The 17,930-nt window shown below is 40.8% G+C and overlaps 1 protein-coding gene across 1 annotated transcript in view; it reads left to right on the top strand.

The window, feature by feature from the left end:
* Nucleotides 1–17,930, top strand: part of LOC139716703 (ATP-binding cassette sub-family C member 5-like) — a 60,541-nt gene that overhangs the window by 35,415 nt on the left and 7,196 nt on the right. The window contains exons 16-22 of the mRNA XM_071628232.1: nt 3,456–3,655; nt 5,536–5,685; nt 6,182–6,311; nt 7,124–7,406; nt 8,087–8,273; nt 8,999–9,085; nt 9,883–10,072. Coding sequence (XP_071484333.1) covers nt 3,456–3,655; nt 5,536–5,685; nt 6,182–6,311; nt 7,124–7,406; nt 8,087–8,273; nt 8,999–9,085; nt 9,883–10,072 — 1,227 coding nt within the window. The remainder of the gene's footprint in view (nt 1–3,455; nt 3,656–5,535; nt 5,686–6,181; nt 6,312–7,123; nt 7,407–8,086; nt 8,274–8,998; nt 9,086–9,882; nt 10,073–17,930) is intronic.

Raw genomic sequence — 17,930 nt, forward strand, 5'->3', positions numbered from 1 at the left:
CATACCAGTCATTTTTATGCGAACGTTTGACACATGGCAGATGCGTAAGCTTGAATCCATGCAACAGCATCATCTTGAATTCTGGGTCCTTTTTCCCCTTTTTTTTTATGCCTCCGCCACGAAGTGGTGCCGGAGGCATTATGTTTTCGGGTTGTCCGTCCGTCCGTCCGTCCTTCCGTCCGTCCGTAATGAATTTTGTGGACAAGGTAACTATCAAAACCTGTTGAGGTATCCTAATGAAACTTGGCATGTATGTGTATTAGGGGGTGAAGTTGTGCCTATCAACTTTTGGGTGCACATGCTCAAGGTCAAAGGTCAAAAGGTCAAGGTCAAATACATAAAATTTCACTATTTCCACCATATCTATTGAATGCCAGAAGATATTTTCTTGAAACTTAGTGTATACATGTATTACCCAATTAAGATTCTCTGGTGAAGATTTGGGTCATGAGGTCAAAGGTCAAAAGGTCAGGGTCAAATACATAAAATTTCACTATTTCCACCATATCTATTGAATGCCTGAAGATATTTTCTTGAAACTTAGTGTATACATGTATTACCCAATTAAAATTCTCTGGTGAAAGTTTGGGTCATGAGGTCAAAGGTCAAAGGTCAAAAGGTCAAGTAAAAATATTAAAACTTCTTTTTTTTCTCCGTACCTTGGAAAATTGTTCAAGGTATCTTCATGGAACATAGTATATACATGTACTGACTGGAATTGATTATCTAGAGAATGTAGGGTTCATGGGGTCAAAGGTCAGGGGTCAAAGGTCAAGTGCAACACTTCAAAATTTTACTATTTCCCTCATATTTATGTAATGCCAGCAGGGTTATTTTTTTTTTTACACTTGGTGTATGCATGTGTAACCTAATAGAAATTCTCTGGAAAGTTTTTTTTTTTCTTCTTTCTTTGCCTCAAAGGTCAAAAGGTGAAAAATCAAGTGAAAGTGCTGAACTAACTTTTTCCTCCATATCTCGGAAGTGGCTCAAGTTATCTTGAAACTTAGTACATATTATGCATGTTCTATCTGAAAGTGATTATCTCATGAATTTTAGGGTCAAGGGCCAGATGAAAATGGTAACAATTTACTATTCAATTCAGAAATTCACACCAATTTTCCACACCTGTACCTTGAAAATTACTCAATGCCTAAATGTATGAATGGGTCAAAGTCAAGTTAAAGTCCTTAAATCCCTAGATACATGCTCTCCTATTCATCCAATTAAACCTAGGTCAAGGAAGGTGAACATTCAACACATTTGTGACAAATTTGTTATTTCAATATTTTGCCAATTTTGTGAAAATGTAATCACACATTGTCCACATGTACTATCTAGACCTATTGGGAAAATCATGTATTATGGCGGAGGCATACCAGTCGCCAAAGCGACATTTCTAGTTTTAGATTACAACTGCACAGAATAGCATGGGTGTTTCTGCCTTTAGTTGAATTAACTCTATTCCTCCTTCCTCTAATAAACCTTGTAATAAGATTTTCAATTTACCCATTCTTGGTGGGTGCATTTCATCATGTAAAACCCTGTTTTTGCATGGAACATTTGTTTGTTTGTTTTTCTGCATTGGGCAGAAAGCCTCAGGCTGTAGTTTTATGGCTGTCTAAGACAATCTTTATAGTATGAAGGTATATACTAAAATATTTGCGCACTTCTCTGCTGCACCTTTTAGCTGTGTGTGTGTGTGTGTGTGTGTGTGTATGTGTTGCTGGTTTTTTGTGTTTGTTGTAGTATACATGCACTTTCTATCTATCTGGTGGTGGATTCTTTTTCATTTTCTGTTGCTGTTGTTGTTTTTTATGTGGACTTCTGCTTTTCCCTGTGGAAGCTGCAGTCAGTGGTGGGCACATATTTGCACCTCGCAATAGTATTCACAACACTGCATATATAACTGTATACATCCAATGTAGTCATATATTATCCGTGTGTATTCCCTTTATTATGTTCTTCACTCTTTTGCACTGCTGGAAAAGTCTTGTGTAACAATGTCTATATGTAGTGTAGGCATTGATGTTTTCCACTTCTAAATGCACCTATCACAATGCAATGAAAACTGCTATGCATATATGCAGTTGATCTAGTCTGTAGGTAAGTATGGTTTGTCCCTTTTTCTTATGTAAATCAGTGATGTTGCAAATCATTCATTCAGCAACTGCATGAATGAGATGTTGGAGATATCACATATCAACAATACATGTATATCACAAATCAATTCTTTATTTTTATTATATCATAATCATCATTGTGTCTTAACATTGTCATTTGTGAATTTTTCCGTGTGTCAACTTTGTCGTGTTGAAAAATATGTACTAAGTTATTGCTTGTGCACAAACTTTTGATTAAAAAACTATGGAATGTTGTGTAAACAAGTATTGCCACCAAGTGACTCAATATGGAGGTATTTCTCCATTATATTTATCTGTAATATATTTTCCATTTTTGTGACAAATAAAGAGATTTTAAAGATATTTCTTAATGTTATGCTTCCATTGTTGATTCTCCCTGTACAATAAATGTTAAGAAGAGTATCTCTGCAAACCAGGGGGGTGTTTCATAAAGCTGTTCTTTAAGTTATGAACGACTTAAGAACGACTGGTGATCAGTTCTTTTGCTGAATTATTGAAATTCTGATAAGTATAGCACATCAGAACTGATCACCAGTCGTTCTTAAGTCGTTCGTAACTTTAAGAACAGCTTTATGAAACAACCCCCAGAAACATATTAGTATAATATGCTAGCTCTCTGCTGGAAATGTATTACTGATAACTCTCCGTCAGTGACTATATTCTGGTGGTATAGTCAGTGAGATGAAGAGATAGAGAAAGATGATGCTTTATTCTGCTATTTTGCTGAAGTTACCCCTAAAACATATCTGTAAGTGCTGGCCATGGGCTGGAAGACAGGTGATACAACCTGTATAGTGATTACCATGGATACTCATTATAATGAAGTCCTCGGGACCAGCAGTTTTCTTTCATTATATCGAAATTTCGTTATAACAGAACAAATAATAAAAACATAGAGTAGATAATGTTGGGACCTGAATTTTTACGTCGTTATAACCGAAATTTCATTAAAACTGTGTTTGTTATAACGAGAGTGCACTGTAGTAGTAATGATGTACATTTATCTTGATGTCACTTTGTTATATATTTCTATTTGTAATTTAAGTAAGATGGATATAAAAAGAGAAGTACTTCATGTTGCAACTTCATGCAATGTTCTCTGTTCACCAAGAGAGAAAGCAGATGCCTTCATTATTTCCAGAAACAAAAAGTGTCAGTAAATGTTGTTCGTAGGACTTTCAGTGGGAAAACAAATCATATAGAAATGCATCCATCCTTTCCTTTTTTTATATGAATTAATTTGTAATTCAAGTAAGATAAAAAGAGATAAGATGCGATGTCTTGATCAAGAATCACTGGTTCTCCGTCCTCCAGGAAAGCTCAGCAAGGCGGAGGAGACGACTGCCAAGACCAAGCCGTCCCGAACCTACAGGGAGTACGTGCGGGCGGCCGGCGGGTTCCTCGTCTCGGGGCTGGTCATCTTGACCTTCGTCCTCTCCCAGGGTTGCTCCACCTTCAGCAATCTCTGGCTCAGTCATTGGCTGGAGCAAGGCAACGGAACCAAAGTCTCACTGGTGAGGATGCCGTCTCTCCTTTCCTTCGCCTCCGTCTTTCCCAAGTTCCTAATTTTTTGTTTGTGTTCTCTTTTAGTGAGTAAAATCCGATTCTGCTTTTTTCAGAGTCCTTGATTAGTTCTTGTACCCTTTACGTTAATCCATCCCAAGTTCTGTTTTTTTATTCTTTTTTTTATAGTTATTATCCCATTCCACTTTTATAGAATAATCAATTAGTTCTGATACGTGATTTGACTCTGCACGCAGTACTTCAGACAGTTATGAAGCTGAAAATTTCATAGAAGGAAAAATCACTGCCCAGTGGGATATAGTATTCAAAGACCACAGTGCCGGTCAGTGAATATGTGCATCAAAGCATACAATCATCGGTAACAGTCAATTCCAGTCAATATTCTTTAACTCTTAATGTGCCATGGTGGAAACCCCCTTTGTGCCACATTGCAAGGTGTCGTTGCATGCTTTGAGAAAACATTCTCTTTTTCAAGTCTATGTAACTTCTTAAGATTTCTGTTGAGCTGGTGCAAATAGTGAGTAAAGTTGTAGAGAAAATGCCAATCTTTGCATTGATGTATTATTGTATTACAAATCTATGATTGTTTTTCTTTAACATGACCAGTAGTTACATTACTGCAAAGGCATGACTTTTGTACACAAAGCAATGACGGAAACTTAGAAATTACTCTCAAATCCAGTAGAGAACACCTGTTGATAGTCAATCACTACACGAAATGCAAGCTATATGTGAGAGGAATGGAAGCGTGAGAAACGCTTTCATTGTACCGCGGCATTTGGTGATTTATCAATCGGATTAGGCGGATTACTGTAGTTGAGTTTGAGCAGAATATGCAAAGTTGGCACGCCGTCGACTGAGTCGGACGTGCGAATGTGCACATAAAGAGTAAACCGTGTGTGTACAATGTACTTTCAGAGAGATCACTGATAAAGCTGTACACAATCTATTACGGGGATTCTCAAACATATCCGAGCTGGGCCAACCTTCCCACTCCATGGTATCCTCATGCTATCGGGTCTTTAAATTTTTGTGGATATGAAGAGGGTTTCATACTGATGTTTGCATGATGCCCATCATCTTTCTTACATGGAGCTTTTGATCAGGGCCGAAACATCATTGAACAAATGTGACCCGCTACAACAAAAGGATCCGAAAGTCGGGGAGGACAATTTTCTGAAAATGACATGACATTGTTCCCTTACTCTTCTACTTTAATTTCATATATAACACAACTCATAAAAGTACTCAGTTTCGGAGATTTCGATGATTTTATTAGCGCAAGTCAAGTGGTTGAGGAAATCGGAGTTTCAAGAAAAACGCCTTGAAAGTTTTCCTTCTGATGCTAACATGATCAAGGGGAGGCGAGACAGTTTTCACCGCTTGACAATAGAAGGTATGCTCCTAGCGACCTCGCGATGCTCATTCAAGCTTGGTGCCTGCGGTCTACGCACGACCAATCAGTAATCAGGATGCCACGTACTGACCAATAAGATCACTCTCTCTTTGCTAGGGGCATAGTCTTGTTGCGGCTCTAAATCCAGGTCTTCGGACACGCTTCTGTTACGTTGAAAGTTGAAAATCATGGCCCAGATAGACACTAATTTCTTGAATGTTCCTTGATCATTTAGCTTTGGAATTTCAGCAGATGATAGACAAAATATTGGACTACAAAATTATGCCAAAAACAGAAATCCAATTGTTTTGACTTATTTTGATGATGTGGCTTCAAACTCGATTTTCTCGGCTCAGCCATCGGCGACTTTAGGATCCTTTTGTTGTAGCGGATCACAAATGATCATTCGAGATGAGAAGCCCTCATTCAAGGCCTTGTAATCGAGTTCAGAAGTCTTTTGGTCTTTCGCTACAGAACTTGAGTAAGTCAGACTCACCACAGGACCAGTACGAAGTTGCAAACATATCGGACAATCCTCATCTCCGCTTCTACCAGCTTGTTTACGCCGCTTCTGTCGTGGGGTGCGTGTTGTTTGGAATGGTGCGAGCCTACTCTTATGTTAAGGTAAAATTTCTGTCAATAAATTTAATTGTAAGTAGTCATATAATATTTTCACATTTAATAGTGCACTATTAAATGAAGCTTTAGAGTTACGAACCTTATTTCATTTTCAGATTAACAGGCTTTTGGGACAACAAACCTTTTTTTTCAATTTCAGGCCAGTGAACCTTCAGAATGGTGACCCTTATCTAATTTTTGGATAAACAAACTTTCAAATTAACCCGTTGAGGATGAGTCCCGAGTATACTCGGGCAGGTGTCTATGGGAAATGCGTGTTGTAGCAAAATCAAACCGTTCTCAATGGGTTAACGAACCTTTGGAATAACAAACTTTTGGAATGCAAACTGTAACTGAAGCACACCTTATGATAGTGAATGAAGGATTGATACTGCCTAGATCTGTGTCTATGAAGGCTTTTGGGGTAGGGGACCCTGTAAACTGCCATTATCATTACATATTGTGATCTGCACACCCAATTATCTCATATGATGCCTTACAGACAACTTTGAGGGCTGCATCCCGGATTCATAACAGCGTCTTCGTCAACGTCATCCACACTCCAATGTCATTCTTCGACACAACGCCGTCTGGCCAGATTCTCAACAGATTCTCCAAAGATTTAGATGAAGGTAAGAGAAGTTATCACCATATTCAAAAGGTACTTTGGAGGGTATTTATTTCTGCGAATTCCACGAGTCGGGTCCTATTCATGAATTTCATAACTCTCCAAATATTGATCCTGATCCGGACATGAATGCAACATGCATGCATGCATGCATACATACCTCCATCCATTACTATGCTCCATGATCGCAAAGTTAACCACTCTCGAAATTTGTCAGGATCTAAGTCCCAATTCACAAAAATTAGACTTGCTAAATATATGGCATAAACAGTAGATGACATAGAAGTGATATGAGAACGGTCGATAGGTTTCTTACCTCCATGCGTTTGTTTTCCTCTCTGCACATAAATTTGTGCTTCGTCTTTCATTATTTATCCAAATTTGTTAACTCACTTTGCAAATATTCAGTATGGGTAGATATTTTTGGTTGATTTGATCAATAACCACTTAGTATGCAATGTCATGGTAATTCAAAACTTTATACTCTAGGAGAAACAGATTTCATTTTAGTGTACAAACACATAGACATTGAGCTTGCAGACCTTTGTAATCTCAAGCACTATCATGTTTGACTGTTGGATGAGCATTGTAGATGCAAATGTACATGGCATCCCATATTGTGATATTGTTGAATTACATTTTGCAAGGCAGCAAAATCAAATAGACATTTTTCAGAACTAGTCCTTATTAAATTTCCACTGAAGGGTACAAAAGGTAATAGCTTTTTATATAGGATGCCACATTTATCTCAACATTGCATCTCTTTATTTGGATGCCCCCTACTTCTCTCTCCAAACTTGTTGCCCCTGTAACCAGCCGACATCCGGCTCCCGTTCGTGATGGAGTCGCTGATCCAGAACGGCACGTTCATGTTCTTCAACATCTGCACCATCATCTACATCTTCCCCTGGTTCCTCATCGCCATCACGGCCATGCTCACCGTCTTCGGTTTCCTCAACCGCTTCTACCGGCCGGGGCTGCGCGGCATCAAGATGCTAGACAACACGCTGCGCTCGCCGTGGTTCTCCCACGTCACCAGCAGCATGAACAGCCTCTCCACGGTGCACGCCTACGGCAAGAAGGAGGAGTTTATCGCAAAGTGAGACTTACGGCCTTACTGCTGTTAAACTATCGCTTGACTCATTCTTTGGTTTGGCCTGTAGCCCCTTTATGGTTCAAGAATTTGACCAAATTGTTAGGGTCCTAGATACTGGCTTGATTGTTGTGGGTTCCTGTAGGGACGTGAAAGCCCCGTGACGGTTGTGTTTACCATTTCTTGATGATATTTACAACACGTTGCCATTGTTTTCATTTACAAGTAAAGTACATGTATCTCATTTAGTAAAGCTGAAGACTAGAAGAGGGTGTCTCTCAAAAATACTAAACAAGATGAAAAGAATTCTTTCATTGTACAGTAGGAGGCAAAGAAATTTCTGCTTAAGTGTGTCCCATTGCCAACTCAGATACATTGCACTCCTGTTATAGTAAACACTGTTTTAACAAATTCTCATTACAGCTAACTAAAAATTCTGGTCCCAAGTTTGTCATCTTTATGACTTTATGTAGTTCACAGTTTCGCCATAACAAAATTTTGATATCAACAAATGAGAATCTCTTTCCCAAGGACTTTGTTACAGCGGGAGTGCACTGTACATTTCTTCAGTGAAATTTGTACAGATGTTTCAGAGCATGCAAATGAATTTAGTGACTATATTATGGAAACAATGATGCAAGTTTGCACCGTTGCTTGAGATGTTGGTTTGCTTACGTCCACTCCAGGTTTGACCGTCAGCTGGATGCCCACAGCGTCCCTCTGATGCTCTTCATGATGGCCAATAGGTGGCTGGCCACCCGCTTCGACATCATGACCGTGTGCCTGGGAGTGGTCACTGCACTGTCCATTGTACTGACCCACGGCAAGACGCCCCCCGGTCTGGCCGGCCTGGCCATCACTTTCACCATGCAGGCAAGACACTCAACTTAATAACTCTCTAGGCCTATATCTATTTTCAAAGAGCTACAGAGAGCAATAGCGGATCCAGAGGAGGGCGCACCAGGTGCGCTCCCCCTCTTATATTTTGTTAAAACAAAAGAAATAAAAAGAAAAAATGGGGGCACGTATGCCCCCTTTTAATTTTGTAAAGGTGCCTCCCCTTCATGGAATTCCTGGATCCACCCCTGGAGAGTTACTCTGCTATTGCAGAGCTAGAACTGGCTCTCTACTTTTATAGAGCTAGAACTTATCTCTCTACTCTCAAGTTATCAAGGCACGCCTCATTGTACAAGATGCTAAACCCTGCAGTGCAACTCTCTACTATTTACAGGTGAAGTTTAGCCTTATGCTGTTAGATGTGGCATGACTCTAAAGCTTCAAGCCTCTCTGTCAATATCCAGTCAGACCTGACTCTGAAATTGAGAGATTTAGAGAACCGAAGCATGTACAATCATGTCTAAGCCTTGACTACATTGTTGTTGTTTTTCTTTGTGTATGATTCTTTAGAAAGGATAATCGAGTCCATTATTATCAAATACCCTTTGAAGGAGACTGAATAATGTTATTCATGTGCTGCATACTTGTTTTAATGATTTAAACTGAAATAGGCATTTTCCTGTTGTGGTCAATAATGTACCTGAGAATGTTGTGGATTGTTGAGATTTTAAAGTTTTCTGTACTTTGGCTCACGTCAACAGGTCCTTGGTATATTCCAGTTTACCATGAGGTTAGCAGCTGAAGTTGAAGCGAGATTCACATCTGTACAAAGAATCATTGACTATACAGTAAGTGAAGGCATTCTTACAAATGTCATATTTGTCACTCTGTCTGTAATGTCGTGAGCATAAAAGATGAATCAATGGACTTTCAGAATTTTCATTTGTACTGATTACTAGAGAAAGAGATAATGTAAATTTCATGAGACGCAGTGATTAGTGAAAGTAAAATGTACGTGAAAGTTTTTGTCTACACAATGTAGTACCATATGGTGTTTTATTCATGCAGGTTTCAAGCCACTCAAAAGGCTGTCAGTTCCAATTCGTGATAGTTTCATGTTGCAAATGATTAATGGTTTTACAGTTTGATGATGGTGACAACGATATTAAAGATCATGATATTATAGATGATGATGTGCAGTAATTATGTTCTTGATAGTACAAAATATTCATTTTGTAAAAATTATGACAAAGATGACAGTGACAAAAATTAATGACATTTAGTAATAAAAATGAAAATGATGATGGTGATAATGATTATTGTAATGGTCTCGATCACCTTAACAGCAGTGGTTACAATGATGGCCAAAATGATGATAACAAAGTTGATGATATTGAAACATATTCTCAAAGATGAACACATCTCCTTTGCTAAATTTGTTTCTCTTTCCCTTTGATTCCTTTGATTTGATTTGACTGTTTTGATTCCACCCTCTTAAATGCTTTACGAGTGCAGTAAGGAGATAAACATTACCAGTACATGCATACTGCTTAGTCTTACCCTTAATCTCAATCTTAATCCTAATCCTAATCTTCTCACCATAAAACCTTAATCCTTATCGTGATCTTAAATCTTCTTATTATAGAACCTACCGAGGGAAGCTCCGCCCACCATTAAGGACAAGGAGCCGCCCGCAAAGTGGCCCGAGCATGGGCGCATCGTCTTCCGCCAGGTCAAGATGCGTTACCGTGACAACCTGCCGCTGGTGCTGAAGGGGGTCACCTTTATCATCCGCCCCAGGGAGAAGATCGGCATTGTCGGGAGGACTGGTTCAGGTATGGAAAAATATTTTGTGCAAGGATTTGAAACAGGATTTTTTTCTCAACAAAGCAAGTCATCTTGAAGGAAGTCATCTTGATTCAAGCAAATGAAGGAAATATCGTAAAATTGTGGAGAATCAGTCAAACGACTTACTGCAGTGATATGACAGACTGTGATATTCACAAACTCTTCATATGAAGCACTATACTAATACTTAAGATTAAGACATAGCCATTGGACTCTATTCTGACTCTAGAACAATTCTCAGAGTTGTGATTGATGTACGAATTGTAGATCCAATGGTCCAAATTCACAGTTAGTTTAAACCAAATCCATGTTTTAAATGTAGTCCGTAAATGTACTTACATGTCAGTATGCTTTCATTATTGGATGTCTGTTCGCTTGTAATACGCAATATGCCACACACACATTCATACTGTAAGATAGCTACAGGGTTAGGGACACAGACTGTAAACATGAGGCCTGCACGCTTCAAGTCCTGAGGAGCACACTGCTTTATTATCAGGCTGACCTGCCCTCAGCAAAACTCAACATCATGAACATGATCTGCATAAACTGTATTTACGTATTTACATATTTAAATGAACTAAGAGGACCAATAGGAGTAGCAGAAATGGAAGAGACCAACTAAAATGAAGGAACCCTATTCATGAAGACAACCAATGAAAACACACTGGATGACTGTGGCTAGAAGCTGGGGTGAGAACTGCAGACATGGAATGATAAACAAAAGGATCAGATGTGACAACAAGCTGAGGTGATAACTGTAAACATGAATGGGGAAGGAATAACATGGATGGGAAAGGAATGAGAATGGTGGGACAGAAATAGAATACAAGTTAATGAGATGTGGGACTGTCTAAGAACCTAACCCAACTGAGGTACATGTACATAACAAACTTATACTGGAAAGAAGGAGATAGACTTTGCTGTCTCACATAAACATTCTCCTTTCAAAAAATTGTCCTCAATTTTAAAGACAAATATCAATCAAATGTAACTGTGATCAGGCAAAAAAATGCTCAACTATGGGCAAACTACATTTTATACCATTTCTTGTGAACTGGAAACTAAAAAAAAATGCCTTCTGCTGTACTCTCTTAAAACTAAAACAAAAAATACAAATGTTTGTACAAACTACTATGGAATAGACTAAGAAATTGTAATACTGACATGTACACTGGACCCTCTGTATTTGCCTATCTGTAACAAATTTCTCTCTTTTTTTTCACTTTTGAACAACATATCATATTGATGATAAATTTTCTTCGAAACAAATGAACACATATCCGAGCATACAACTACTTAAAATATTTAACTTAAATGAATTACCTTATCCCCAATTATACACTCTGATTCCAGTGTATCTAAATATCACATGTGCACACTGTATCCACATACACTATATACTCGATATGACTAATCTATCATTTTAACAACATTTGCCCTTTGCCATTCTCTCAAACCCATAAACAATCTTCAAACTTGTTCAAACAGGATTCACCTTTTCGAAATTATATACCTCCTATCTATTCTTTTTTTCTTTCTTTTTTTTTTTAACAATTACTCATCAATAAAGTCTACAACTTCATTACACTGAAAATGTTTTTACTCAATGAAAGTTGCCAAAACCTTATAACATGAATACACAAAATAATCATTATCAAAATTTATGACACACTCAATTCAAAACACAAAAACGTATAACTTAAAAAATAATAAATACAAAAACTGTTGACATAATAACAATGATAATAATAAACCCTCTTTGTAGAGCGCAAATTACATTCAAATCTCTATGCGCTTTTTTTTGAAATGAGAAAAGGCAAATACGTGTGTAAGAACACCCAAAAACAAAACACAAAATTACATGATATCAACCTAAAACACATCATTAACCAATTTACAAAACAATAACAATTACTTAACAAACAAATAAAGCTTCCATAAAAACATAAACTGATCTGATGATGAACATTCTCTGATATCATTAGGGAGCTAATTCCAAAATTGAGGGAAAAAAATTTGTTGACAATATAACATAGTGGTTACACTAAACGGTTTTAACAATTGTTTGATGCTTAAACAAAATTGTCTAAGAAATTGATATTCCTGAAAAAGTGAACATTGCAAATAATAAGAAGCTAACTGATGTTAACATTTATATGCAATTAAAAATAACTTATGAACTGACCTGTCTGCTGAAATTCACTCTCTCAATTTTTTTTTGAACACTTATGAACTTATAAAATTCCCTTTTTTTTCCAAAAAACCTAATAATGCTGTGTTTCAAATACTGCATCCCACATTCAACTACATTGTAAGTGTCTTCTACAAAATAATATATATAATTTGTTCACATTTCTCTCAAAAAATGTTCTTCATACTACTACAAAATACTACCCAGATGCATTTATACCAGGTGTGATGAATTTAACCTTTTTGCCAAAGCAACATATATAACACTTTGCTATACTTTTATGCTTATGATCACAATCACAAACTCAAAGCATTTTCTCTCTTCTCTTTTTTTTTTTGTTTTTTTATGTACATGGGTGTCTTTCCCAAAGGCCTAAAATACTTGTTGGTATCTTCTCAGTCTCTACAATTTGTAGTCCTTCAATTTCGATGGCAATTTGATTTGTCGGCCATATCTAGAGTGAATTTCTTGCCTGCTTTGATTGTTCTCTGGCAATTGTTCACTGTCATTTACTTGTTCACTCTGTTGCTGTTGTTGTTGATGACTGCCAGGTTGCGAGCTACTAATTTGGGAGTCCGATGGGGTAATTTGTCGTGATGACCCAGGTTGGTATTGCTCAGCAGATGACGACGAACGGAGTTGATAATGTGGTCTGAGTTGGAGTTGGTCAATCGATGATGGCCTGTGACTGGGTTGATGTTGGGGATGGGGTTGGTCAGCTGATGATATTGGCTGCTGGTCAGTCGGCGATGACCCATGGGAACAGCTGGTCTGGTTCAGCTGCCGCTGGCATGGGGCTGCTGCATCTGACCGTGGCTGGTGGTCAGAATTCGATGACTGCTGCCGGGGTGGGGCTGCTGCATCTGACCATGGCTGGTGGTCAGAATTCGTTGACTGCTGCCGGGGTGGGGCTGCTGCATCTGACCATGGCTGGTGGTCAGAATTCGTTGACTGCCGCCGGGGTGGGGCTGCTGCATCTGACCGTGGCTGTTGGTCAGATTTCGTTGACGACTGCTGCTGGGCACCATAGGGTTGGTTGGAGGTCTGGTACCAAACAGACAAACCTGACCGTGGCTGTTGGTCTTGGTTTGACTGTCGTTGATGGACGTGGTTTGGTGGTCGGGGTGACCACATGACGTACGAAGGGCCATAAGAGGCTGGCTGGGGTGGAGACATCTGCCTCTTAGTCCCATCTGCTACTGGTGGGTGTGGCGTTGAACCTTTTCCAGTCCCATCTGATGGTAATGACGATGATGGTGCTGTAGGGCGGGGGGCAGACAGGGATGGTGAAGTCTCATGTGAGGCTCGAACTCGATACATTTTCAGGCGATTATGATGTACTGTTCGCTTGGTCTTTTCATCCTGGTTGTTGACGATGGTGTAATTCAATCCATCTTCAGATGAGGAAATTACCGTGAAAGGACCTTTCCAGTTTGGTTCCAACTTTTTTCTGCTGTTGGTCGGGTCGTCTAACCAGACAAGGTCACCGATGTTGTACCTAGATGTGCGAGTTCTTTTGTCATAATGCTGTTTTTGTTGTTGTTGCTGCTGTTTGGTTTTCTCTCTTGTGAACTCCCATGCTTTCCTCAATCGATCGGTCAGGTTGGCAGTGTATTCCAGCATGGAGCTTCCCATTAGTGGAGGGGGAGCTGAGCAGGTGATGCTAGCTGGAATGCGGGCTTCCCTTCCGTGCATTATGAAGTAGGGGGTGAGACCTGTTGTAGAATGGGTGCTTGTATTGTATGCTAACTGGAGCTGGTTGATGTGGGTGTCCCATTCTCCTCCCTGGTCAGAAATGTACTTCGCCAATTGATCTTTAATGGTGCGATTACATCGTTCAACTATACCTGCACCTTGTGGATGGTATGACGTTGATCGAGATTTCTTAATGCCCAATTTGTTGCATAGTTCTTGAACCAATCTCGACTCGAATTGTCTCCCCTGGTCGGTATGTAGAATCTCTGGTACACCATGTTCTTTCACATAGTCCTCAAACAGGTGCTTGCCAATGGTTGAGGCTGTCTGATCTTTCATCGGGTAGATATTGACGTATTTGCTGAAATGATCTGTTACAACCAATATGTAGCGAAAGCCTCGTCTTGTGATGGGTAGCTCGGCGATATCCGCGAAGACCATCTCTAGAGGGCGTGTAGTAGAAATTGGCTGTAGTGGTGCTTGGTATTTCGGGTTTGGTAACCGGAACGACTCACAGGCAGTGCATGTGTTGCAGAAATCAGTTATTTCCTTGTTCATAAATGGCCAGTAGCACATAGATTCTGCTCTCTGAAGTGTTCTGTGTGCACCAAAATGTCCGGATGATGGATCACCGTGCAATTCTTGGAGTACTCTGGGGACAAGTGAGCTTGGCACCACGAGTTGGAGCATGTAGTTGCCTAACTTGTCTTTCTTCTTTCGGTAGAGGATGTCATTGTGAAGAACTAGCTTGGGGTACTGCCACAGCAAACGTCTGATTCGAGGGTTGTGACGACGAATCGGTCGCTCACTTGGTCGCTTGCCTTGGTTGACAAACTTGATGACTGTTCGGATGTCATTGTCTAGTTGCTGCTCATGTTGTACATCGACATCACTGTTGAGGATTACACCACTGTAAGGCTGGGGTGATTGCACTTTTGAGAGATCTGATGGATGGTTGTGCAACGGGTGACTTGGCGTTGGTGCTGATTTTTGTGAACGGGTTTCAACTGCACTGCACTTGGGCTGGGCGAGGATAGACTTAATTGGCTGTTGACTTGTTGGTGTGGAGGTGGCTTGGATGTCTCCTGGTCGTCGAGATAGTGCATCAGCGTTCCCATGTGATTGACCCTTCTTGTGTATTAAGCTGAATGTATACACATGGAGTTCCACTATCCACCTAGTTCTCCTCCCGGATGTATCGTCTTGGATGGGAAACTTCGTCAGAGCCAGGAGAGGCTTGTGATCAGTCTGGATTGTGAAGTGCTGATATCGGAGGAAGTGACGAAAATGGCGAACTGATGAAACGATGGCCCACAGTTCGCGATCATATGTTGACCATTTCTTCTGGGAAGTGGAGAGCGTCTGGCTGAAATAGGAGATAACTCGTTCCTTGCCATGCTGAATTTGTGAGAGGACTGCCCCAACTGCATCAATGGAAGCATCAGTTGATAAAATGAACTCCTTGTCAAAATCTGGGTAAGCGAGTAGTGGTGGATTGGTTAGTGCCTCTTTCAGGTGAAGAAAGGCTGTTTCACACTCTGCTGTCCAGACAAACCGTTGACCTTTGTGTGTGAGGGTCGTCAGGGGGGACGCAACCTTGGAGAAACCTGGAATGAATCGTCGGTAGAATGACGCTAGACCAAGGAAAGAGCGTACTTGTGTTGGAGTTCTTGGCTGGGGCCAGGACTTGACTTTGTCAATGTTGTTTGGGTCTGGTCTAACTCCATTGGAGGTGATTACATAGCCAAGGTATGTTACCTCTTTCCTGAACAGGCTGCACTTTGATGGTTTGAGTTTAAGTCCAGCATCTCTGAAGCGTTGGAATACTTCTTCAAGGTTTTTGAGGTGATCATCAAAGTTCTTGCCCATGACTATACAGTCATCGAGATATACCAGGCATCTGGACCAGTGCAGGCCGTGGAGGACAACTTCCATAAGACGCTGGAACGTCATCGGTGCATTGACCAATCCGAATGGCATTACCGTGAATTGGTAGAGTCCTGTGCCTGTGGTGAAAGCAGTCTTTTCCTTGTCTTCTGGGTGGAGCTTAACCTGCCAATATCCACTTGACAGGTCCATGACACTGAAGTATGTAGATGATGAAAGAGAGTCAATCGTGTCATCTTGCCGTGGGATAGGATGTGAATCCCTGACCGTCACCGCATTAAGCTTCCGACAATCAATGCAAAATCGGTAGGTATTGTCTTTCTTTCTCACCATTACGATCGGGCTAGCCCACGGGCTGTAGCTTTCTTCAATGATGCCTCTTTGAAGGAGATCGTCGACTTGCTTCTGAATTTCTACTCTCATGGCTGGGGAAGTTCTGTAGGCTCTCTGCCGTATTGGAGTTTCGGTGGACGTGTTGATTTGGTGATGAAGGAGATCAGTCTGGCCTATGTCATGGGGAGTTGCACTAAAAATGTCACTATAGGCTTGGAGTAGGTGCTCGGCTTTCTTGTACTCTGACTTAGAGAGGTCAGAAGAAGGGAGAACACTGGGTGCCAGTGATTTGTCACTCGGTTGTGTTTCTCCATCAGCAGCTACATTCATGATCTCACACTCCTCTTCCTTGTTTCCCGTCACGGAGAAAAACTGTCCAAGGCATGTATCCGCAGGCAAATCCACTGCTTCATTAGAGGGGTTAATAAGACGTACCAGAATAAGACCATCCTGAGGCTTAAACAAAGATCTGGCACCAATGACAGGAATGTGATCTTGTGTAGCCGGTTCAAAGTAGCCCTCATAGTCTCTAGGTACGATGTCAAACTGCGGAGAAGCCAATTTTCCCTGGACATGGATTTCACACATAGGTGGAATATGTGAGTGTCCCACAAGAGAAACTTTACACTTCAGTGGGGCTTGGTACTGCTGCCGATCGATGAAAGGGATGGTGGAACCAGGCATGTTGAATGATGCAGAGGATATTGATGCATTCTGGTTGGTGATGAAATCCCATCCGAGGATGACTGGATGCGTGATGTTCCTCGCAACAAAGAATTGGTGTTGAGTTGCCTTGTTCCCTAAATGTACTGATGCTACCACTGTTCCAATGTTGTCTACTGGCTCACCAGTGACGGAGGATGCTATGATCGTGGACTTTTCGAGTGGGCTCCTTTGTGATGCAGGAATAGATGATAGAAAATCGGCACTCAAGAGAGAGATGTGAGCTCCGGTATCTATGAAGGCAAGTGCATAGACATTGTCGATGATGACTGGGATGTAGGGTGAGTTCAATGAAGAAACTGAGTCTACAGGAATTTGGTTTTGGGCCTTGGCAGGTGGAGTTGATGAGTGGCCCTCCTCGTCAACTACCAGAAGTTTTCCGACGGTGTATCGTCAAAGCGAACTTGACGATAGGGAGCATGTCTAGGAGAGTCGGCTTCACGGGAGGGATGGAGATGTTGATATTGTCGAGCATACTGAGGACTTGGAGATCTGTTATTACGTCTCCATTCTTGGCTGTGTGGATGTGGAGACTGGTACCGGTTTTGTTCCCTCGAGCGGTACACATGCCGGGTTGGTGAAGGAGAGTCGTGGCGACGGTGATATCTGTCATCGAATCTCGCTTCTGGGCTGTTGAGATGTTGTGAGGCACGCTGAGGACTTGGCGATCTATGACGACGTTGCCATTCTCGTCTGTGTGGGCTTGAAGACTGGTAGCGATTTGGTTCCCTTGAACGGTACATAGAACGGGTTGGTGATCGGGAATCATGGCGTCTCTGATATCTGTCATCGAACCTCTCTTCCCGGCTGTTATGACGTTGTGGAGATCCGGGCTTCGATCTAGGATGGATATTTGACTTGGAAGCAGTTTCTAATTTCAAGTTCATCCTTTCAAATTTCTGCTCCATTTCATTCAGCCTTTGTAGGATGAGCTGCATTTCTGGTGACTGTGCCAGCATTGTGTCATTGGTTGGTTGGCTTGTCACTGCTACTTGTACGCTGACGTCTTGTTG

The sequence above is a fragment of the Diadema antillarum genome, unplaced genomic scaffold, assembly GCF_040938485.1.
Source record: "Diadema antillarum isolate AM-2024a unplaced genomic scaffold, OU_Dant_1.0 scf00000069, whole genome shotgun sequence".
NCBI classification, from domain to species: Eukaryota; Metazoa; Echinodermata; class Echinoidea; order Diadematoida; family Diadematidae; genus Diadema; species Diadema antillarum.